General features: G+C 40.1%; 1 protein-coding gene across 9 annotated transcripts; it reads right to left on the bottom strand.

Annotated features, from left to right (window-relative positions):
- Positions 1–5: 5 nt before the first annotated feature.
- Positions 6–25,037, bottom strand: LOC106751783 (dynein heavy chain, cytoplasmic). 9 transcript variants are annotated; one of them, XM_014632899.1, is made up of 22 exons: positions 24,603–25,037; positions 19,822–21,428; positions 19,581–19,716; positions 19,143–19,516; positions 18,853–18,888; positions 17,584–17,655; positions 14,016–17,366; positions 13,535–13,929; positions 13,125–13,435; positions 12,234–12,322; positions 12,020–12,049; positions 10,635–11,781; positions 9,861–10,356; positions 9,023–9,638; positions 7,997–8,791; positions 7,585–7,786; positions 6,243–6,441; positions 5,481–5,598; positions 4,653–5,024; positions 1,802–4,564; positions 1,519–1,716; positions 6–1,208 (listed from the first exon to the last, which is right to left on the bottom strand). In XM_014632899.1, exons 1-22 carry the CDS (start codon positions 24,844–24,846, stop codon positions 774–776), a joined length of 13,986 nt encoding a protein of 4,661 aa, XP_014488385.1. In that variant the 5' UTR covers positions 24,847–25,037; the 3' UTR covers positions 6–773. The 9 variants fall into 9 exon arrangements, with proteins under 9 accessions (XP_014488385.1, XP_014488384.1, XP_014488387.1 ...); XM_014632898.1 differs by having other exon boundaries at positions 19,822–21,431; XM_014632901.1 differs by lacking the exon at positions 6,243–6,441 and adding an exon at positions 6,890–7,085 and having other exon boundaries at positions 19,822–21,431.
- Between the last annotated feature and the right edge of the window lie 2 nt (positions 25,038–25,039).

Raw genomic sequence — 25,039 nt, forward strand, 5'->3', positions numbered from 1 at the left:
TAACGTTCTTTTCATTTAACTTCTTTTATTAGTGACTTTTTAATAGACAATGGACAACAGTTGAAACTTTCTGAATGTTACTCCGAGTAATGTTCTCCATATAGTTCAAAATCAAATTTAATGGAGCAGAATTCGCTGATCGAAATAATTATTAATAATTACAGAAAATTTCTACCTCACATAATTTACATACACGTGCATACAATATAACTATTAAATAATGATTGCACATAAATAGTAGGGAATAAATATTATAATAGTACTTTATTAGATGCCATCAAGTTTCTGTTATAAACACTAATACTGTGATATACTTATTTGCATATACTTACATCTGAATAAACGTAATGTAACTTTGTTATGAAAAATCATATATTTTAAGTTCGAACATATATAAAATCATAAACTCTATATATTACATTACAATCTCCTTTCTGTGTGAAAATGTGTTAATTCTCAGAAATGAATAATATACATTTAATTATATACGCGCGAACACATCGAAAATATCCGTTTCTAATCATACATTTAGCACAAAATATTTTAATGACTTGAAAGCAATTGATGTAAATTACATTTTTTTTTTTAATATCTTTGTATATATGCATTCCAGACTTGTAGCAAGTCGTAAATTACCGTAACTCCTTTTATTTTATAAACATTTTAACACGTAGCAACGCGTCTCGAACTGCTTTTACTTATCGCGGTCATAATAATTCTTGCGGTAATACAAGCGGCACAGTCCGCACTAAAAGTCGGTTATTAAGTAGTTATTAATTCAAAGCGGTGGATGTTAAGACAGCGACTCCTCTTTCATAGAAACTATGCGGTTCTTGACTAGGAGCAATATTTAAATCAACTGTGAACAACAGTTCGGTACGAGTACTGTTGAGATAAACCGGTAAGGATAATTTGCCCTTCCTAATATCCTCCGTGGAGGATCGTATCCATCGCAGCATCGTCACCGGCAAATCGGTCATAATAGTCGATGTTAAATACAGCTGATTATCCTTACATTGCGCGCCTTGCAGTTTCAGGCCAGTAACGGCGAAAGAGCAATCGTCCGTGGCAATGTTATCGCCATCGCCGATAGTTACGTTCAACTGTAATTCCTCGAGTGACCAGCTATTGGCCTGCGCGATACACTGTCTGGTCGCGGTGATGTAAGCCTCGGGATTCAGCAAGCCACCGAGCCAAACCGGGAAACTCTGTGAACAACGATTCATTTTATATAGGATAAATCACGCAACGTGATCAGCTTAGTATTCTGCTGTTAGCGGGCAGCTTGAACCTTTTTTTGTCTAATATAATATGGCTTCAAGGTGAGCTTTAGGATGATTTTAAAGCTCATTCTAAACTATGTTATACTAGAAAAAAATTTTCAAGCGGTCCATTAACAGCAAAATAAACTAAGCTGATCACGTTGCGTAGTTCATCTTTTGTACATGGACAAGATCAATAATAAAACACCTAACAAAGTGACATGAATCGAATAATTTTGAAAAGATGGAAACTAACCTTTATTTCCTTGGCTCCACCTTGAGATACCAAACGCGAAACTTCCTGCAGCTGCGAGACTCGATGACTAAAATCAGTGATCCATTGTATAACCGTACAACCTCTCGGTACAGTGTATCTCCTCCAACCACCAGGCAAGATACCCTTTACTAATTCGGACAGCATTGTTCTATGGTAATTAGTCTGTTTTTTCTCGCCCTGTTAAAGACACAAGTGCTGCATTAACTAGACTGATCGAAATGTTACATCGGCTTTAAATTTCAGAAAAATAAAACGTGCATACCTGACAAATTAATACGACATCTTCCAAATCGTGTATGACATCTTGAAGTAATTTTGCCCCGCTGTTCACCTCTCTCTCAAAGTATCTATACAGAGGATCTTTGATATTCTCGACCGTTCTCTTCAGAGTCGGCAGATTCTTTGGGAGTAACTGTAACCAAGTCGATGCCGAGTTGTGTAAGGTTCGCATCCACGAAGGTCGACCGTCCGCTTCAGCTTCTCTTGGAGTATCTAAAGATTCGTCGTTCGAGTACGCCAATTCATCTTCGTCCTCCAGTTGCTGCATCTTGAGAAGCTTGGAGACCAAATCTGTGCCTCTCGTGGTCAGGAGCACCTTTTCCGCGTTATTCGGCAGACCAAGCCAGGAAGGTGTTTGCCTATCCGAGAGAGACTCGATCCACTTCAAGAAATGATCTCGCCTGGTGCCATCCGGCATCGTGATATGCCTCTGATTACCTTGCGCGCCGTCTACGTTGGCGACTAAAGCAAAGTCGGCCTCGAACGAGCGCGGTGTGAAGAGCTTGCGCAAGAAAGACGCCAGTAGACGTTGATCGAAGTCATTGTCGATCTTACCGCCATAAATACACTGAGAGAGCAGCGTCACTAAAGCGTCCCAGGGCACCTTCTCGGGTGGTAGATTCGTTCGGCCCATGGCCGTCGCCTCGATCCAAGTGTCCAGGGTGTCGCAGGCGACTCTCAAGTCGCTCTCATTGAATTCGTAGTGTTTAGCCCAGCCTAGCGGCGCGTAACGCAGCCGTTCCTGCACGATCGCGTGGAACCACGCGAGCAAGAAGTAGAGGCGGGCCCTCTCGTTGGGCGCCCGCATCATCCTCGAGGCTGGCACGGTGCTGAACGTGCGTAGCAAGTTCGCTCGTATACCGGGAGGCGGTTCGAACACGAAGATCCTACCGGCTCGGAGCAGATTCACCGGCACCTTAGGATTGATCTCCATCGTGAGGAACAGGCGGAAACCGGCGTGCGGCTGCAGGCTGTGCAGTTTCTTCTCCAACTGTACCAGCCACTGCGGCGCGAGATGCACGTTCTTCAGCAGCACCCATCTGCCGGCCTTCACGGCCATGTTTATCGCTCTGTCGGCCTGATTGAACCCTTCCGCCGAGCCGATCGCGATGCTGGCTATCTGCTTGCCCAATTCCGCGGCCAAGTCGTCCACTCGGCCGGAAGCGTCGAAGCCCGGCACCGAGCAAAGCAGAGCCGGCACGGTCGCCTTCAGTTGGTTCTCCACGACGGACGCGAGGTCGAGCTCGGCTTCTGCATTTGGCATGAAGGACTCGCCAAAGGCGGAGGTCATCACCAAGGATGCGGCCGCGATCACGCGATCCGGCCGGAAGGCTTGTATCGCCAGCAACTCGTGCATCGCCGTCCCGGTCGGTGACAGCGGCTTCTCCTCGTCCCAGAGCTTCGGTACGCACGTCTCGGGTGTGGGTGACTGCAGCCACGGCCCGAACTCCATATTTTCCTGTATCTTCTCCGTGAGCTTCTTAAAGGCGGGCAATCTTATGCTCAGCCGCATCATCGCTTCTTGCTGCTCCGAACTGAGATTAGACACCGGTGGACCTCGGATATTAAGCACACCTTCCTTGCCGCGCAGGAAGAACGTGAACTCGCTGTCGTAAGTGGACTCGGTCGGTATGCCCTTCAGGTGAATACGGCAGAGCAAGAGGGCGAATGTTAATCGGTCCGTATGGAGCATCCCTCGCGCGACACGTTCGTAGCAGACGGAGAACAAGTCGCGCGTGATGAGCGATAATCTCTGTGTGTAATCCGATAGGCCGGATAATTTCGGATTCTGCGACAATACGGACGTGAAGATGTCCAGGAACATCTTCAACGAATACTGATACAAGAAGTGTACTTGGTTGAGGCTGTCCATCGTGAAGTACATGTTGGAACACGCCTGTGACAGAGGCATATACTGCTGCGACACCGTCTCGATCTCCGCAATGACTTTGTCCGTTTCCTCCACCTTCTTGCTGATGTCGGCGGCCTCCTGCTTCAAGGTCTCCAGAGTAGTGATCACGGAATCGTCATCGAGTATCTTACCTTTCGCGTCGTTCAACGCTTGCAACAGGGATTTCTCCAGCTGGCGCAATCTCAGATGGAACTCGCCCTGAAGTTTCAGCAGGTCGGACCTCTTCTCGTCGATGTCCGGACGTTCAGCCTTCAGCACTTGATTCAAGCACTGACTCTGCAGCGAACTCCTGGTAACGGTGAAGTTGACGAACGTCACGCGCGAACAAATGTCCGGTGGGAATTCCACCGTCGGATCTCTCGTCGACAGGAAGATCACGAAAGACGGCGAGAGGTCAATGTCCTGGTCGCCGAGCGTGATCAACACGCGTCCGCCGGTTCGCCTCAGTTCTCTGTTCAACACGGGATTCAGTATCGGATCGTAATTCTCGACGTCTTGGACCAACAAAGGATTGCCAAAACGCAGAGCGCTCTCGAGATTTTTCCTGAACGAATCGTCCAGGAAGCTGGTCTTGGTGATTTTTCGGTCCTTAAATTCATTCATGATGAACTCCGTCGCTTGCCCGGACGGGTCGATGATCAACGGGTATCTGTTGAAGCGCTTCAGCATAATCGCATTTTCGGTGCACAGATCGTCGGTGGGTAATGCGTTCGCTTGCCATCTCAAACGCTCGTCCGGATTAGAAAGATACTCCGTTCTAGCGATATCAGGTCTGAATTGTAGATTCGCGTGTTGCAGATGCTGGCACCATGTACTAAAGAGATTTTGGCGGTACTGAAATAAAAACAAAAAAACAAACTTGACCGTAGATCAACAAGATTCGTCACTTTAAGCGGAATATTATGAATCCCTTGGGACTTACATGTTGATCGAAATAACCGGCATAAGCCAGGAACGCGGAAGACAGCAGAACATCCCCGATTATTGTGGACATTTGACTCTTAAACGTTTCACTCGTTGCTTCCCATCTCTCCCTTTCTATAACCAAAGACTTCAACAAGGCGATCGATCTGTCCACCTTGGCCTGCACGCTCTCCAAATCGGCCTTGATGGCTTGCGCTTGCGAAATCAGCTGGGCATATTCTTCCTTATACGACGCTATACTCTGCTCCAGTTGAGCTATCAAATCCTTCACCTCTTCGCCCTTTAGTTTATTAGTTTCCGCTTGTCGTTCCAAAGAATGAAGTTCATCGCGTAGCGGTTCAACTCGCTTCAACATATCCGCGTATTCGATCTGAAATAACGTTTATTTTGCATCTTGTTCCGAACAACGATATAAGTGACACGCAAAATGAATTACTTTCAATTAATAATTAAATATCTTTGACAAATTGAAAATTTATGAAAGATTTTCCAAACAAAACTCAAGGATTACAATGTTTGATAGCGTTATTTCCTGCGTAGGTGATAATTTTTTTAATTATTTCACAGTCAACTTTATTAACATAAAACTATACTTTTATTGTCGAATCTTATTCTATATTTAAATGTTTATTATTTTTATATAAAAATATATTTAATATCTTCTACATATATGCAAGAAATAATGCCAAAATTTTTTTCTTTGGCTCTCCTTTTAAATCTACAAAAATTTTTTTTTATAAAACTTTAATTTTCGTTTTTTTGTTTAATATTCCATTTTATATGCATATATATCTTGTGAATTATGTGAAGTAAGTATATTAATTACCTGCGCTATGGCCCATTTCACCATAGGGCCGCAAGCCAAACTAGCTCGATTCACTTTCTCGAAGTTGTAATCAGGGTTGCTCAAATAGCGACTCTTCATTTTTTCCCTCACCTCATCGCTAAAATTTATGCGAACTTTTGTATTTAAAGTAAAATAACTTCACAATTCTAGTGCAATATATCATTTTTGTTACGTTAAGATAATTTTCATGCAGTAGTTCTGTCACATATTATTAATCTTGATTAAAATGTTACATTTATATAAACGTCACACACATTATTGTCAATAAATAAAATTTAAGCACAATTCAATGTTAGTGACGAGATTTACCAATCGTTAATATACAATAAGAAAATAGTAATCATATTTAATAATTTGTGTTATTAAGATTTGTTATCATATACATTCCAATATCTCCAAGTTTTCTTCAGAACTACTTGCCGAATTAAATGATCGCACTTTTATAATTTATAAAAGCAAAATCCATTTTCCTTCACGCGCTAACGTATTTGGGCTTCAACACAATTCAAAAAAATGAGAAGCATGCGTAAGCGCAAAGTATACTCAAAAATTATTATAAATTTAAATAATTTATTTCAGTGATCACTCAAAGAGGAGTCAAATGTGATTGTGTCATCATAAGCATTGGTAATAATATTACATTAATATTATATGCCAATATTTCAATGTATAACAGCTGATCTTTCGATATAAGAGCGTAAAACTGTATGAAAGAAACAAATAATGAATGTGCATGCTTACGTAATGTCCTCAGTACTAAAATTAGAGACAATAGTATTGATAAAATTGTCCCTCATGATGACAGCGCGGATCGACTTCCAGTCGCTGGCATTTTCACCAAGCAATAAACAGATAGATTCCAAAGCAACCTTCACAATCGCCGGCGGGTTCGCCATAGAACGAACCTCGACCAGATGTTGTTTCTTTATCGATTTCACCGCTATACAAACATAATTATAGGCCATTATGTAATACAATGAAGAGATGTGCAGGCATTAAATTAAGTTATGGTGATATGTTATCACGCAAGAAACACAAAGATATTGACTGCGAAAGCCTTCAGATGACCTATAACAATTTCGAGAAAGGTGAGCGATATGTACACACGTTACGTCTCATTTTTACACTTTTAAGGAACATAAACGATCTACGGAAAAGTTCGCGTTACACGGTCGAAGTTTTGTGTTTAAATATTTTTATAACAAGTTCTCCTCGCAGTCGTAAGAACGCGATAACACAAGTATATGCTGAAATTAATGAACAATTGTTAAGTAAAATAGAGGACACGTATGAAGACGTTGTTACAGTAGCTTGTGCGTTTGTGTGTATTAGAATCTCACGCGAGCGAACGTTGAACATTCAGCAAACTCCGTGATTGTTTCTCTTACGTGATGCTCTCCGTGTTAAAGTTGACGATAGTCGGGATAAAGCCGTCCTTCATTATAACAGTACGAATCTGTTTCCAATCTGTCGCGTTTTCCCCGAGCAACAGGCAAATCGATTCTACCGCCAATTTTACGACGGCAGGGGGATTCGCCATAGATCGAATCTCGACGAGATGCTGCCGTTTAATTCCCTTCACAGCTACGCTCATCGCAAACGTTTCAGCGCAAGCACGTCAGATAGAGGGAAGACGGTATTACACCGTGATTGAAAAATACCAATAATTCGAAGCATAAACGTACCCAGGCAGAACGTGTCTGAAAGATGTCTTAAAGACATCTAAAAGGCGTTCTATTTTTTTTTAGATATCTTTCGGACGTCTTTAGGAGATCTTTTAAAAATTGGTTCTATCCGGGTGTGTATGACGTTGTCTCCGTACTTTTGAATACAGACAAGTTAAAATGTTGAGCATATAGCTTGATATATTGTAATATATTTGTATACGTATGATATACTTCGGTAAATATGATGTTTTTTTTTAATACACGAGCGCGCGCGAAATGTATGGAGAATGGTAGTTTATATTATTATAAAGACGGATTAATTTTCCTCATAAAATTATACGTGTAGTCCGTTAGACTTAAATGTAAATAAATCGATATTATATAATGCAGAAAATAGTATTCCAGCAGATACGTACCGTTTTGGGCATCGATAACGGCTGGTTCGACTTGAGCGAGATCGGCCATGACATCGTCCCTTTTCTCATTGATCGCCACCGTTTGCATACGCAACTGCTGCTGGATCTCTTGGCTCTGCACTTTCTTCTTCTCTGCTTCCTGTTGATCTTTGACCATCTGCCTCAATTTCGCGTTAGCAGCTTCGTTCTTAGCTTGTAATTCCTACGGTAAAAACGAATACGTAGAAGATAACTCGTTATAATCAATAAGAACGAATAAGAACGATGAAGAAGAATGATTAATAAGAGCCTTTTATTCGTACATCGTTTTTGTTTGTCCTTACTTAGTTGTATACCGTCAGGGCTTTTATATCTTTCGTTAAAATTCATTGTATTAAAAACCATGTATTAATAGAAATAAGAATGATCTCACCTGAGATTTCACAGCTAAACTCTTCTGCATTTCTTCCACTTGTTCCACCGTTTCGGCGATTTTGCTCAGACCGACGTTCAAATGCAACTGTTGTTCTTCCAAGTCGCTCCTCTTTTCCTGATACAGCTTCACAAAGTGATTGATGAAGTCCAAGTAATGGCGCGGCGTGATAGCCATGGTTCTCGCGCCTCTCTTGGCTAATCGCGTATTCGCTTTATGCAAGGTCTGATGAACGTACACACACGCGTTTATAACAGCATCTCTGTGCGATGGTTGCGACGGAATCAAAGAGCACACAGACGGGAAGAAGTCAGGACACTTCCACATGGGTCTTTCCAGATCCACGCGATTGGTAAACTCCTTGCCAACTTGGAATAACGCGTTGTCCGACCAATCACCGAACCAATTCAGCACGCATCTGTTAAACAACGCCGGTGACGTTGCCGCGCGATCCTTCAGACCGTCCGTGCTTGGATTCATCGTGAACACGACATGCAGATTTTTCATAACTTGGCCGGTAAACCATTTATACAATTCTTCGTTAGAATCTAACATTAGGCCTTCTCGTTGAGCACCCTCCTTACATTGCGTCATAAGCGTCGTGTACTCGTCACCTTCGAACAACCCGGGTACTTCTCCATTGGCGAGCAACGTGTTCATACGTTCGAGGAAACCGGAATCTAACACGTTAGATTCATCGAGAATGAAAGCTATTTTCTCATCTTTACAGCCGGATCGTCTCAGTACTTGACGCAGATCTTCGTCGAAGTCTTCACCGGTGTATTTATTGTGCACCTTTCGAATTAAAATATTCAATTAAAATATTAAAATATCATGAAAATTGATCAGAAAAATTCACATGTTTAGCATTCAATACGAGATATATATGTATACATATATATATATATATATATACACACACATATATATACACACACATATATATATTATATATATATGCATATACATACATATACATACATATACATATATATACATATATATATATATATGACATAGAAATACCTTAATTTGGAAGATAGACAAGCCATTCATCCATGCAACAAATCTCGACAGAGTCGTCTTTCCAGCGCCAGAGACACCGATAAGCAACAAGTGTCCCTGAGGCTGTCGGAAAATTCTGTCAATTCGTAGAACATGTTCGAGGACTTCGTCAAATAGTACCAACGGCACATCTAATTCCTCCTCGTAAAATACTTTCAACCTCGCTCGGACGTAGTCTCTCAATTCCTGCCTGTTCACTGGAACATAGTCCTTCGATAGCCAGTTACTGTACAAGATTGGTCTAGCCAATGCTTTTTCCCGATCGACCGACATGAAGTGTTTCAAAGCTACTGTGTCTATATTCTTGTTGGTCCAAGCTCTCTCAGAATCTTCCACCAATCTGTCCTGGAATAAGCGAAGAGCCTCGTGGGCCCACAAACGCACTAAACCCTCCACAGAGAGATTATCCAGTGGTCTAATGGCTTCGCAAATGCCGCGCACCCAACGTGTCATTTCTCGCGGAGAATACACGTAATGTGGCTGCATATCCTGTGTAAATCTTTCTTGAGAGGCCAGGTAAAACTCCACCATTGCGTTTGTCAAGGGCTCCGCGTAACCTCTTAGGGAAGGTGTTAGTCTGTAACAGAATAGACAAATTTATATAAATTTATATAAATGGAAAATACAGATAGAAAAATTTCTCTCGAGTCATTGAACATGATTATATAATTTAGCTACAAAGAAAAAAATAAAAAGAGAGAGAGAGAGAGAGAGTGTGTGTATGTGTTCGAAACATTGTAATAAATGTTTCGATCGACAAATATAAGTACGACAAACGCTCTAAAAGTCAAATCTTTACCTAAGCATAGCACGCGTGAATGTGCCATAAATTTGCTTCAAGGAAGTTTCCCCAGGATAATCGACATAAATAACGGGCACGTGTCGCAGGAATCTGTGACTGAGGGGTTTCCTGCCGGGATCTGTGGGTGGATTACACGCGCCGACAAACTGAATTCTTTCCAATGTGACCCATGCTTGGTCGCTTGTCCTGTAGAAACCTCGATGCTCGACCAATTGCCTCAGGAAGGAGATTACACGCTGCGTCCCGTAATTATCCATGTCCGGCAAATTGATTTCATCGCAGAATAAAACCAGCCACTTGCCCAACTGCACCGGGGAAAGTATGACACCGTTAGGTGTTTTGCGATATTCGCAGTAATGATCAAACGTTTTGAGCAACAATTCCGGTGTCGTTGCGGAAGAAAAGTTCAATCCGACAACTTCCATGTCCGGCAGCGCCCGCAGAGCGGAAAATAGCGTCATGGTTTTGCCGGAGCCGGGTGGTCCACAAAGCACTGCGAACATAGAATTAAAATAATATTCTAGGCTCTCGCGATTTGGCTTAAATATTTCATCGGGTTTCCGAATTAGCACCGGGTCTTTCAGGAGCCGAAACCGAGTCCCGGTCGTTCCTCATCCCGAAGATATGAACTGAAATTCACGAAACATCGGATACAAGCGAAAGACACGGTGCTAACTTGTAAACCAAATTGAACAGAATGAAATGTTTAAATGCACACACGCATAAATATTACCGCGCGTTTTCGCTAAAGAGTCAAGTAAAATTACTTACCCAAAGGTTTGTGCTCGGCTAACCAAGTATACAATAAACTTTCGTGTCTCACAGTGTCTAAAGTCGGTACAACGATATCTGGACTGGCTACTTTGTGAGTCTCCACCTCGATTTGGGGAACTTTGTTGCTCCAAGGTAACCACTCGCCGTGTATGTTCACCTCAAAGTCTATAATCGGTATGTTATTCTGAGACGGTAACGGCACAGTCGTGATGGACCGTACGAAATCACCGAGGTCGGATCTGACTTTTAACTTGGCGTCTCCGGCGAAGCTCCACAGGAGCGCATAAACCAAGCATTTCGGCATGTAACGTTCCAACTGCTCGCTCGGCAGAGGGAAGTCCGTGTGAGAGTGATTGTATTGCAATACATTGCGAACGGCTTGATTCAACATGGAGAACAGGGAACTGAGAGCTCGTAAGCGCGTGAAATCCATTATATGCTCTTGCTTCATCGCGTATTCCAAGCATCTCACCACTAAACCGTCGGGTGCGAAGTAACTTTGCATGTTACTGGCGACTTCCCTCTGCACCGCCAATGCCGGTGACACAGTGTCCTCTTTCTCCGCGGTTTTCTTCCCGAGATTGTCCTCCTCTCCGTCTTCCAGCGGGATGTTTCGCAGACGCAGCATGTAATTCTCGAATATCATTTCCGTCGACAGCACGTCCTCCGAGAACCAAACCATACCGCAGCGCGACACAGTGGCCAAGGTCGCGTATTTCAAATCTTGCACCTCAAACATCACTCTCACGTTCGGCGGTAAGCTCAAACGCTCGCCATTGGGCAGAGTAAGAAGTTTATTGTCATCCAACACCGAGTTCAAATTCTCCACCCATTCCGGGTCGACGTCGCCGTCGAATATGATCCACTGCCGTTTGTTGATTTCTCCTCGGACGTTATCGATGATCTTTCTCAGTATGTGCGTGAACAAACCGTCCGTCCATTCGCGCGTGTTCGGGTCTAACACGCCGTATAACGTTTCTTTGCTGATCGCCTTAGGGTCAATTACGTGGGCGACACCCTCCACGCCTTCGAATCGCTCCAACGCTTTGAGCAGCACCTTCCACGCCATGGTTTTGCCTGAACCGCTTGGACCGACCATCATTAAGCCGTGATTCAAATTACAGATTTGATATAATTGAAGTACCTAGACAAACAACGGGAAAAATATATATATGTGATCGCAAAAAAGTTAATCGATCAGACTCGACGAAAGGAAGCAACAAATAGGTAAAATTACCAAGAAGACCGCACACGAGAAATCTAGTTTCAGTACAGAATGAATGAATGAACGTTAATTGCGACGAGGCATCGTTCGTGAAGATGCCGGGTATATGAAATATACTAACAATTGACACGAATATATTTTATCACATCAATCTCACCTTTTCTACCCACGTCTCACCAACCGATTCCTTAGTGCGCATAAACAATATGAAAATTAAGTCCTTAGCATCGTTAAGTGATATTATACATATATATAAGAAATATTAATTAATGTATCGTGAGGTTATTAAAGTGCATAAAAGTGTGACTGGTGTTAGTAATAAGTGTTATTTTATCACATTATATAATATTACTATCAGAGAAATATATTACCTTTTCTTGCCAAGCACCTCCTTGCTCGTCTCCTTCGCCACACACCAGATATTCCTCGGCACATACTTTCCTAATTTGATCTTTTAGTCCTAAAGTGAAGTATACAAATATAAGTAGAGACATTGCAGATATATCCGTAAATATTTTTCATCTTACAATACAATAATAATTTATCAAGCAAAGCACGGGTGTGTTATAGTACAATATAAATATTATCAATATTATTATGGGAGGATAAAATTGTTAAGGAATGGAAAATATGCCCCCACGTATAAAATTCCCAATTAATCGCGGTTCTCGTCCATTTGTACGGGTTTAATAAATAAGTCACACCTGCACAATTAAGCAAATAAGAAGGAAAATGTATGCAACACTAAATTCCGTTGCCAACATTCTTCACGCATATAAATGCGATTCAACAAGCGCTACGAATGCTTTGAAACATTTCTCCTTTTTTTTTCCTTTATTCAATTCCGAAAGATAAATGAAGAAGGGGAAACGCTCCGAAGCATCTGTAGCGCTTGCTGGATGCACTTTAGTTCATCCTTTTGCCGTTCTGAACCGTATCACTATTGTCAACGCGGAATTCTTGCCTGACTATTCTGGAGCCTTAAACTAATCCTTGAGCTCCAATGCTGTGTTATCATAAATTTCAAATTCCTTGAAAATCCCTCTTACCGTAATTGTTAAATTAATTTATAAGCAATTTTTTTCTTGCGCAGCTCTACCACAGCGTGGAAGATTGATTCGCTACGTACATTTGGTGGAAAATATTCAACATATGCGTTACACGCTTTTCCCTCCACAATAATATTAATGTCGACGATATTAATATTCATATCGCGCCATAACACAGCTTTGCTTCTAAAGGTCCATTAAATAATAATTTACCTTTCATTTCTGCGCGTGTATAATTTACGTTAGGGAACACGTCGCTAAGTAAACTGAACAACAACGGAATATCCTCGGCAACTAATTTCGGAACCATCGTTTCGCATACGGACTGAATGAGTATCTCTTGCTCGGGCAGATTTTCTGCGATAGAGGCTTCGTCGATATTGGTTTCACCACGATTCTGCATGCCCTCCTTAATTTTCTGTATACGATCGCGTTTCACGTTTCCGGCAGATATCAGTACGGACTTAAGAGCACGTAATCCAAAGTCGTAATGCGATTGATTGGAAAGTTGTTCGTCGCAGAGCCTAAAAAAAAAAAGAAGGGTAGACACAGATTTATTATAACCATGATAAAATTGACAAAGGTACGTATAAAATATATAAAATATATATCCGAATACGTACTTGAAGAATGGGACAATTTTGCACGCTAATTTTTCCGCGGATCGGAATCCCTGGCTGAAAAGCATCACTTCGGCAATAAGTTGACGATCAGGGGTGGTCATAGCGAGCGATCGGAAAAGTTTCTTGAGATTGTCCGGCAAGTTGGAGCGTCCGGCATATCCGGGATTCATGGTAATGAAAATAGCCATATCCGTCGAGACTTTGACTTGTTTCCCGACTAATTCGACACAGAGAGTTCCCTCTCTTTTGCCTTCCATCTGGCTCTTAAGCGCCTCCTGAATTGTCTGCACTTGTTGAGAAACGGCGGACAACATGCGCTCCTCCAAGCGATTGAATTCGTCGAAGCAACCCCACGCGCCCACTTGACAAAGACCGACAAATATACGGCCCATAGCCTGCAAGAAATGGCGATTATATAAAACGCATATTTATCTTTACCTTCGACGTTATCGAGCGAATTTTTTTTTCTTTATAAGCGTACCTGAAAATCGAATGTCTCGTCGCAATTAAACACCAATACGAATCTTCCGAGTTGGTGTCCTAAAGCTTTTACGGATTCGGTCTTTCCCGTACCGGCGGGTCCGAACGGCGATCCACCGAGCCGGGCCTCCAAAGCTTGGGTCATCGTTAGATAACACCTATCGGTCAACGGGGTCTGCACCAATCTGTCCTGAACTCCCAGGTACTCGAATCCATAGAAGAACTTGGCGTTCGCCATATGTATCGTAAGTTGCTGCAGCACCTCCGTTTGTCTGGGATCGAAGTAGAATCGCATCTCGCACAGCCACTCGAATGCCTTGGGATTTGAAACTTTATTGGCGGTCAATCGTCTGGTGACGGTGCGCTTGTGCACGAACTCGTTGATCAGGTGTTCCAACTTTTTCCTCCTCAAAGGTGGCTGCTCTTGAAGAACGGAGTCGGCCAAAACGTTCAACGTGCCCTCCACTTGCACCAGAACTCTCTCCAATGGATTTTTGCTCGGATCCGCTTGCGCCTCGTGAAGCGCAGCCTCCACGTCTTCGGACCACAGAATCTGCGCAGCTAGAACTATTATCTGAGCCTGATAATTGTCGCACCATGTCATAAATGCCTGCGGATTAATATTGCCGTCCTTGAACTGTTTGATATCCTGTACGGCTTTCGCGAGGCTCGAGGCGAGCGTCACGCGCATTTCCTTCTCGACCAGCGTCAACCATTCGTTAATCTTGGGATAATCGATCGTAGACACCGGACTTTGGAATATAACTTCTTCACCCTCGCGCGACGCGATACCGGTAATAATCGTATTATCGTCGTTCAGCAAAATAGCGGCTACACCGGCGAACATCTTCTTGAAGTGCTTTTGCAGTCGTGCGATATTTTTGCTATTGCCAATAATTTCCAACAAGTCTTCATCGCCGACGAAGTAAAATCGCGGGAAAGATGTTCGTTCTCTCTCCAAATATTCTCCCAGCGCCTTTTGTATCTTACCGAGAAGATCGGCGAGACGTTCGAGCGCTCTCTGAACGCCCGGGATGTTCAGAACGTCCGTAACCATAGGTGACTTGGAGACTTTCTTCATCAAGCCGAGAAATTCGGAACTGATACTTTGGAAACGCGACGTCTCCACCGGTAATAACGTCTTGATGTCCGCGCTACCGGAGAAAATGCCTTCGAGATAAACCCATCGTCGTTGCACATCTATCCACACGTCGAACAGGGCATTGATTCGGTTTAACTTTTCCTCCCAAGTTAAGGCCTCTTCCTCGAACACTTTGTAATACGGCGATAACTTCATGGCGGCCACTGAATTGATGTGTTCTTTCACCTTATTAAATAAATCGTCCCAACCGCGTATCAGTCTGCATTTGTTCTGATAATTTATCAAATCTAACTCGTAAGTCTGCCAAGACTCGCGCACTTGCTTCAAGAATTCCTCGAGAGCCATTTCTCCTTGAGCCACCAGAATAATGTCCTTGACTATACCCTCGTTTTTCTGAAGATTCACATCCCAGACTTGGCCGAGGGTAAGTTCGCTCAACACCCAATTCACTCTGAGCTGTTTCGTCAACTGCTTCCAATGTCTTTCCTTGAGCGCGTCCGACTTCAATTCTACGATCAACATGTTCACTTTCGTGTAACTCTGCAACATCTTTTTCACGTATTCATACGAGGAATATTGCCTCAATCTCGCTGGGAGTTCCTTCAGTTGCGCCATCATCGTGTCTAATTGCTGGCGCAACTTTCGCGGCTGCACGGAGAGCCAAGGTTTCTCACGCGTCTCGTCGATTTGTGTCCATATCTTCGACAATTCCGACCAAACTCCTCTCAAGTCTTGCAATTCTTCAAACACCACCTGCATTCTGTCTTCACTGGTCGATATTCCACCCGGCTCTTGTAATTCCAACGCCTCTTTCGCTTTCGCAACATTATCCCTTTCTTCCTTAAGTCTGGCAAATTTGCTCTCGAATAATTGCAACTGTTGCAAAGCATCGTCTGGTCGCAAATGGCCCTCCACAGGTTTTCCCCTCTCCCAATCGCTGAGGAAATCGGTGGTTCTTGTTTCGACCGCTTTGTCCTCGGCGACAATTTTCATTTGTAAGGAGGCAACCTGAGTTTGAATGCTAGTGTCCTTGCGTTTTATGATTTCGTTGAATGCGCCCCACTCTCCTTCTATATTATCCACGTGCAGCCAAGAAGACGGGAATTGGAATCTTTGACGTTCGAGTATCCTTTGACCCTCGCGATACACATCGACCTGCTTTTCCCAAGCTTTCATTTTACGCTTTAAGGATTGGACATACGTTATGAAGCCAACTGCGTCAGATGTGCTGGCTGCTTCAATGGATTGTTGTTCTAGATCGCTCCTAGATTTCGATACTTGTGCGTGAAAACTGGCCATTTCATTACCAAGAAGTGTTCCGAATTTACCCAAGGTCTCTTTATGCCACGAGTCGTATTTTAGCGAGACTTTACTCTGCACCTTCGCAAAATCTATAATCATTGGTCCGAATTCACGTCTAGTGTCGGAAGTGTCGAAAGTAGTTCTCGTCTTCTTTATATCGTTGAGACACTTCATCCATAAATTAATATTTTCGCCTAACTTGCCATAGAGATTGCCCGGTTGTAGATCCCAAAGAGCTTGATAACGTAGCCACTGGTCAACGTAATCAGCAACATCTTTCATTTTAGATTCGACCGCTTCATATGCCGCCTCCAGTGGTTGCTTACCAGAGGGCAACTTCGTAAGCAAATTTCTATACGTGCCTGATTCGGGTTTATCTAATCCAACCTGATATCTGGAACTTTGGAGACGGATTTGCGATGTAACAATTGCCTGCCATGCAAATAATTGCTGCATTATCTGAAATCTTGCGTCTTCAATACTAGGATACAAATACATAGTTTGATTCGTAATTCGAACTTCGTGGATCTGATTTTGAATCTTAGGGTCGCCGCCGGGCTTGTGCGTCGGCTGTGCAGGAGCATCCGTATCCATACTCAGGTCCACCTCTTTTTTATGACCTGTCAGCGCATCAGTCCACGCTTTTATTCCAGCTTCCAATCTAGCGGCCAAATTTTTCTCCACTTCTTCATCGAGTCTTGCTACCCAGATATGCAAGTTGGAATAGTTCTTCAAAGATAGTTCATCTACTGACTTCTGGATCTTGGACAGTATGTCGGCAAAGGTATTTGCGGAATAAGGACACGTTTCAAGAGAACGAACATCAACGTCTAGTTGTTCCTCTACAACCAGAAGATCCTCTACCCTTTCTTGAAAAGAAACCACGGCTTCTGACAGACGTTGCACGTATTGATCAAGTTTGTAGCTTTCCCAAACCAATGCAATACCCTATAAATAAATATATATATATATATATACGTATAATATATGTATATATATATATATACACACACGCGCGCGCACGCGCACAATGTATATATGGTATATGTGTATAAAGTTAAAATATAATCACAATTTAATAAATGTATAATGCAATTTTATAAAAACAAGTAAATATAGAACGGCATATATTAAAAATATATACTTGCATTTTGTATAAACTCACCTCAGAGATCAATAACAGGACATCCTTACGCATACCAGCAACCAAGGGTATAATACTAGCTTTGTCTTCGATCTAGAAATATAATTTATTAAATTATTTCTTTTTGCTTGCGACACATGTGCAAAATGGTCTTGATACAGTTTTACGACATAAATTACATGAGTTATCATTCAATACTGAACTCAAGAATATGCATACGCAAAAATTTAATATGGATAAAAATAGAGACGTATATTAATTGTTGGCATATTCATATCGAAAGAACGAAACAATTTCATGTATTATATTGCCTTTAAGCAACATTGCCTTCGAACGTGCGGATAGCCTTAATTTTTTAAGTCAAATTATAATTATATATATACGTTTATATACATTTATACATATTATTTACAGATATACATTTTTTTCATAAAACAGTATAGAACATGTGTGTATTTCCATTTTCTTTTAGTGTTTCAAGATATTACAGACTTCCGCATATCCGTACATAAGCCTACATGTATTTGAAAATAATTGATATAACATTCGTTAAATATGTAAATCAGTGAAAATAAATTTGTATGATCTTGCATTACATATTCTTCTACAATAGCTAAGCAGGCAGACAATAATATGTATTTGCGTAGTATGTATGTATACATATTATATATGTATATGTGTGTATATATATGTATATATATGTATGTATATATATATATATATATCATGCATATATGTAGAGTGTCCTAAACCTTTCTCAGTTTCCGTGGTGTGCAAGTAGAACGAGTGAAACTGAGGAAAAAAGTCATGTACCATTTTGCAAAATTCTCAATAATTAATGAGGAATTAATCAATCTGTATGAGCTAATAATTACGTGGGAAATAGTAGGTCGGATTCTATATTAAAAAAAAATGACTTACTTCTGAAGATCTCTTAATAACGATGAGCATTAACTGATTTCTAAAGGCAGAGTAACGTAGCGAGCGGCACGTGACACAGAACTATGAAAAGAAACACGCTTCTCGCAATCAGTTGATATCTATCGTTGCTAGTTTTTCAGAAATAAGCTATTTTTCTATATGCAGAGTTATTGGCCTATCGTTTCCATGTGCTCATTAGCTCATATAAATTAATTTCTTATTAATTGCGAATTTTGCAAAATGATACATGATTTTTCTGCCCAGTATCACCCATTCTACTTGTACATTATAGAAACCGAGAGATTTTGGACATCTTATATATATATCCGCACAAGATACATAATTCCTGGAAGCGTCAAGTATGACTACCTTTAGTGCGGGACAATGGGGACTCCGATTGGTAAGCTAAAAATATTGGAGATCCAAGGAATTAGAGATATCGATTAATTCTAACATGTATTCTCACACCTGGCACTATTATCCTAGCATAAATTTATTGTTTATTTAAATTTTTAAAGCTTTAAGTTGCCTATATTGATATAGCATTGATAATTCGTGTAGTGCAAAAACATCCAGGAAATAAAACAGTTCGACTATTTATTAAATTTATTAATTTCTGGATGGTGAGTGACTATGTGCAGTGATTATGATCGTCTTACCTTTTCTAGTGTTCTCTCATAAGTTCTAATACTTTCGATCAAACTGATGGCAAAGGGATATAGCTGGTTAGCCTGATGAGCCTTATTCACGATAGGTAGAGGAACACGGAATCCGAGGTTTCTCAAGTTCCTCACTTCTTTGGATAGTGTAATAATCTCAGGGAGGAAATTCACTTTCAACTTTAATACATTGCCGCGTCCTGTTCTCGAACGCACACTTTCGATAGTAAAGATACGCCCGGTTACACCGAGATTTCGTGCTTGCACCTTACGCGCCCACTCGTCGAAAATCTCTTGCGTCGATAGCTTCATACGGAAGCTATCACCGTCGGCTTTCAGTTTCTGACCTTCGATATGGCTTTCCCATCCTTTACCTGAAGATATTGTTTATATTAATTTCAGGAATCATCATTTAAAATTTGAAGTTTTGAAAATTACCTAAGACATCTTCAACGCGTTTTAAATACATCGTCAACTGATAATCAATTTGTTTAACCCATATTATAGATCCGGCGACAGGTGGTAAGTCTCTCACCATACTCATTCTGCAGCATTTACTTTGCGCATATTGAACCTAAAAAATAAGATTCTTTTTACAGTTACTGATATATTTATTTGTTTGATATTTTTAAGTGTATACAAAGATATAAGAATCAAAACTATCTATACATTTAAATACCTTAAACTTTTCGTGCAATGCTTCGATATCATCTTTGACTCTCTGTATCAGTTGCGTCTGATATTCCCTGATAGCGCCTCGAATATGCGGCCTCACAAAGAGCGCATTGAATCTTGAGAATATCCGAAACATTTCGTTTGCATTTTTGGCCGTACCTAATTGATCTCGAAGATGAGCCGTTATCCTTGCTTCCACGCGCTCTATACGCTCCTCGTATCTGTGCACTGCGGCATCCCACGATTCCTGCCCTTCCTTGCTGATATCCAGACAATCCACCTCCTTCACATTCTCGTATGCCAAATTAACTTCACTAATCGCATTAGCATCCGCAGCGTCCAAAGCGAATTCTACTTTTACATTGTCATTATCGGTATTTTCCATCGTGGAGTTATTACTGTTTTGACGAACGGGCCTGAGTACGCGAACTATCACCGTTCTCAATTGTTCGTGCTGCCGACGGAAGCGACGCATATGTTCCATTCTGGACTGCAATTTTTTGTGCGCCGGCAATACTCGCCACACCATTTTCATATGTTCGTCGCGTTTTTTCTTCACAACATCCCTCAGCAACCCCGTCAGCTTGTCGTACTCGTCGTCCCAAGTAGTGAACACCTCGAAACACTGGCCCATAACTTTCTCGAATTCATCGAACGGAATATGCATCAAACGTCGCGTACCCAACACCTTGAGCAGCTGTTGCCCTAAATCTCTCGAGATAGCTTCCACCAATCTCAATACTCTCTGAATGGGGTATTTCGTGCTTCTTATCTTTCTCAAGTGCATGAAAATCTGCTGCACGCTGCTGCGTATTCTTTCTAATTCGGTAGCCGACAATAGATCGTTGATCGGGAAATCTTTCATCAACGGATTATAGTCGTTCACCGTGGCCAGCGCCTGTTTCAGGCCGGTGTCGGTATCGAAGCTCACGGTAGCATGAAATCGCTTGCCATGTTTGAGTATGTCGAGTGTCAAGGAGATTTCGATACTTTCTCGCTTCTCTTGAATACGATGCAATGCCCTCTCGAGATTTAGCCAGAAAGATATTTCTTGGAGTGCCGTGCCCGATTCCGGATCTCGATTCAGTTTAGTCACTTTCTGAATCTCTTTAATCCATCTGTTCACACCGTTCTGCAATTGGTTCAGAAACGTTGAATCTTCCACTTTATCTCCGAAGTCAGCGACTTTCGGCTTACGACCTTCTTCCTCGCATTGTTTGATGATTTGCGCGACAATTGGATGGACAGGTAGCGAAATTTCTGGAATGTCAATATTCTGCTGCAAATGCAACAATCCCATTTCAAGTTCTGCAATTTTTTTCTCCACTAATGGTACCATTTTGTCTCCGTCTCTGTGAGCGCGGCCTGTTTCCTTTACGTAACTTTTGAAATAAGGCGCCATAGTTTTGCTTATTGCATGCAAAGTTTCATACGGTGGCCCGTCGGAGAAGGTGATCAAACGCAATTGAGAGTGAACGGATTTGTCAGCTTCGATGACCATGCTGCGTTTCGTTAAAACTAAGGAGGCCATTTTCGGATTTGAGAAACGTATCTCATTTGATATATAATAAATTGCATTTTCCTTGTCTTCGTCTCCCTCACCACTATCTTCTTCTGCAAAGAGAAAGAGAGAATAATATAAATAATAATCTTAAATAAAGTATAATAATAATCTTGCATGTACAGAATCAAACACATTAAAATATTGGAACATAAATATCTCCTAAACAAATGACTTTATCGAAATCTACCAAGACTGAGTTAATTATTTTCTTAAGTAATTAATAAAATAATAAAAATTTGCAAAAAAATTGTATTTCGTCCATTGGCGTACAATTTCAGGGCAATAATATGCTACTTAAACCTAATTTCTGTTAATTTTTATAAAACAGCAACTATAGCAAAATAAAATACAACTATATAGAAATAACAGTATAATACCGTGCCTATTTATTAACCATAAAAGATTAAAAAGAAATCTCCGTTATAAATTATCAAGAAGAAATAATAATTTTATCGAATTTTTAATATCTTGTTCTCTAAAAAGACCCTTGAGGTTATATGTTCATATGAACTATTCTACATAACTTCAAAAATTAACTTCTAAAATATTGGACAGTATTTAAGAAATATCGTGTATTGTTGCATCTGCACTTGTACCGAGAGGGATCGATTTATATCGAATATACTATATCCGAAACGCGAAATACATATTAAATAAATATGACAAACTTTGACAGATGAATAATATTCCTCTGGACAAAGACTGTGAACAGTTGAAGACAAAAGAGTCTCACACAAGCAATCGTGCAAAACGGACATGTTGCAAGCAATTCTGTCAATTCGAACTACGATTATAATTTTTCCTATTATTATTCTTCTCCTTAATTAAACGTTCCTTATTTTACTATAATTTATGTTCTTTCTCCTAAATTTCATTATTTAACTATTCAGAAATAAAGATTCTAAACACGAAAATGGTATTTGCGCTAACAATAATTTGATACGTCGATAGAAATCACGCATTTGTTTGCAAATTCCGCACTGTACTCTCCTGAATACTGAAGCCTTATTCTGGAGTAATTCATAGTGCACATTAAATATGCTTTTATAATTCCAAGTTCCATTTTTCTTGTATTAACATCACGTATAATGTTATCTCAACTTGAAAATTAGAAAAGCAATTTAGTATTCGCTATGTAGAAAACGACTCCTAGATCACATTATAATCATTCCATCTAATGCTCGCAAATAGGCACAAATATAGTTCGAGCAAAATGAAATGAAAATCAGACAAGTAATTTGTTCTGTTCTTTTTAGCTAAATAGTTCAAAAAATTTACATATACATTGAAGCGTACAAAGCGTACGTACGAGATTCTCATGCTTCAGTATGCGTCAATTTTTTGAATTAATGTAGTCAGTTCAACTAAAAAGAACAGACCAATTGTCTACTTTGCCTACGTCAGTCGATATTAATATGCATTCCATATCACTGACCGAGTGAATCACGTCATAAGAAGCAAGCATCGATTAAAGCATGAATATGCGATCGACTCCTAAGATATATTCCTTGGTTTAACTTTAGTATACTACCCACGTCCGATTTTGATAAAATTTTACAAATATAATAGCACTAAAGTAGTCGAAACTATTAGTATGGAGTTGCGAAAATGTCAAATTTTAATTATTCAACTTAATTAACATTTTTCAAGATTTCAGTGAAAAATAAACAGAATAAAAAAACTATTTTGCTGAAATGTTTCATTTTATTAATGTATTAACACGTGTCAAAGTCACTAGGAATGAGTCTTCTGTTCCATATATTTATCCAGTTTTTTAACACACTAATAAATTGATATGATAAAAAATGAATAAATTGAAAGATTTCAACAGAATATGTTTAAATTTTAATTATTTTTCATATCGAAATCTTAAAAAAAAAGATTAATTAGTCAAATAATTAAAATGTTGATTTCTCAGAAATTAGTTGCATTTCGGCAACTTCGCATTTGTTGTTTTAATTACATTTAATTAGTACCATGTACCTGTAAAATTTTATCAAAATCAGAAGTAGATAGTTTATTAATCCGGGAATAGTCACCTGAGGTCATTTCAGACGCCAGCAATAAATTAAACTCACGTCGCACGTGAGTCTGTTTTACTAATCTATACTTATCTACCTTTCATTTAGACACTTAGAGATCTAATCTGTGCAACAAGAATTGGCTGTGATCCGTCTTATTTACATTATAAACTTGTAAAAATTGGTTGGTATACAAAACCCCAGGTGATCATTCATACTACAAAATTAGTCATGCATAGTTAAAGTTTATATTATGAATATAAGATAATAAGTTTCAATGAGATTATATATGTATTCCTCGTATCCAATAAACACTAAGCAACATTTACATAGCATCTGACACTGTTTGATACAAATACCCAGAAAAATAGCAAAAGTGTAATTATTAAATATTTAATATTTATATTTATGGTTTATAATTAATATACATAGTTAACATCAACATTTATTATAAGTGAAATGAATATTTCAAACATTTATTATTTAATATTAAACATAAAAATATCTATATTCTTAAAACTTTATAATTTTTTTCGTTTAAAAATACTTTTTGTCATACATTTATATAATATAATAAAGAAATATAAAAATGTCATTTTTATAATCATAAATCAATACGAGTAACTATGTGTGACTGTGATTATGCCTTACTTTGCATTTTTATAAAATGAATGTTATTTAATATATTTCTAATCTTTTTTAATAATTATCCTCTAAATATGTTATCCCATCGAAAATATGCAATAAAAGTATTTTTTTTTTTTAATTGATATCTTCATTCATTAGAAATATTATTATAATAAGACACTTGAAATGCTTATTCCGTTTCTTAAATATTTTGGTCTCTTCGTATTTTTTTCAAAAAATAACAAGTAAATTTATATCTGCAATATCCTTGAATAATAAATCATAGAAAAATCGATAATATACTATATTTTGTTAATAATGACTTTTAATTGGGGTTTAAAATGAACTCCCCCAGATGATCGTTTACGTTAAAAAAAAAAAATGACTACTCCGAGTGAAAATCTTACTTGTTCGTTTACTGTGTAACCGTGAAATTGTACAGTTGTTCTATAATCTAAATCGAACGTATCTGATAGCAATAAAGAGACAGAGGAGGAATGAGAGATGTATCGCGCGCATCACTAACCGTCCGGTGACGATAATTCTTCGAGATGTAAATGAATTACGTCTTACCTTTGGTCGAACTTCTCTGTATATAGAGCGAACTGACTTGTGAATCACCGAGGAATTTACGTATGCAATCCTGGTTATATCTTTCTTCGAGGGCCATGTTGAACGCGGGCGGCATCACGTCCTCATCCGGTAGCAGCACGGTAACCGCTTTACGTAGATAATTCGCGAATGCGGTGAATTCGACGACTGCAACATTCTGTGATTCCGGGGATGGCTCCCCGGAACCGTCCAAAGAATCACCCATGCCGAATCGGCAATAGGGTGCCGCCTGATCTTGGCCGAAGGTGGGTGTCGACCGGAAGATCGCGAAGCACACAAGATATCGACTAACTCTCTCGCCCCGAACTATTTCGAAACGAACTGTCAAACAGCTCGAAATGACTAACACAACTGTGCGGTAGTGAGATAATTTGACGTGTCCTAGAGTAGGCAAACTA

This window comes from Dinoponera quadriceps, unplaced genomic scaffold (genome assembly GCF_001313825.1).
Source record: "Dinoponera quadriceps isolate SergipeBrazil2010 unplaced genomic scaffold, ASM131382v1 scaffold179, whole genome shotgun sequence".
NCBI lineage: Eukaryota > Metazoa > Arthropoda > Insecta > Hymenoptera > Formicidae > Dinoponera > Dinoponera quadriceps.

Excerpts from the sequence above, each read along its gene's own strand:
- LOC106751783 (XM_014632898.1), bottom strand. The coding sequence starts at position 24,846 with ATGGGTGATTCTTTGGACGGTTCCGGGGAGCCATCCCCGGAATCACAG. Across the intron at positions 13,436-13,534 it reads AAAATTGTCCCATTCTTCAA|GCTCTGCGACGAACAACTTT; the intron begins GTACGTATTCGG and ends TTTTTTTTTTAG. Across the intron at positions 1,209-1,518 it reads GTGGAGCCAAGGAAATAAAG|AGTTTCCCGGTTTGGCTCGG; the intron begins GTTAGTTTCCAT and ends CGTTGTTCACAG.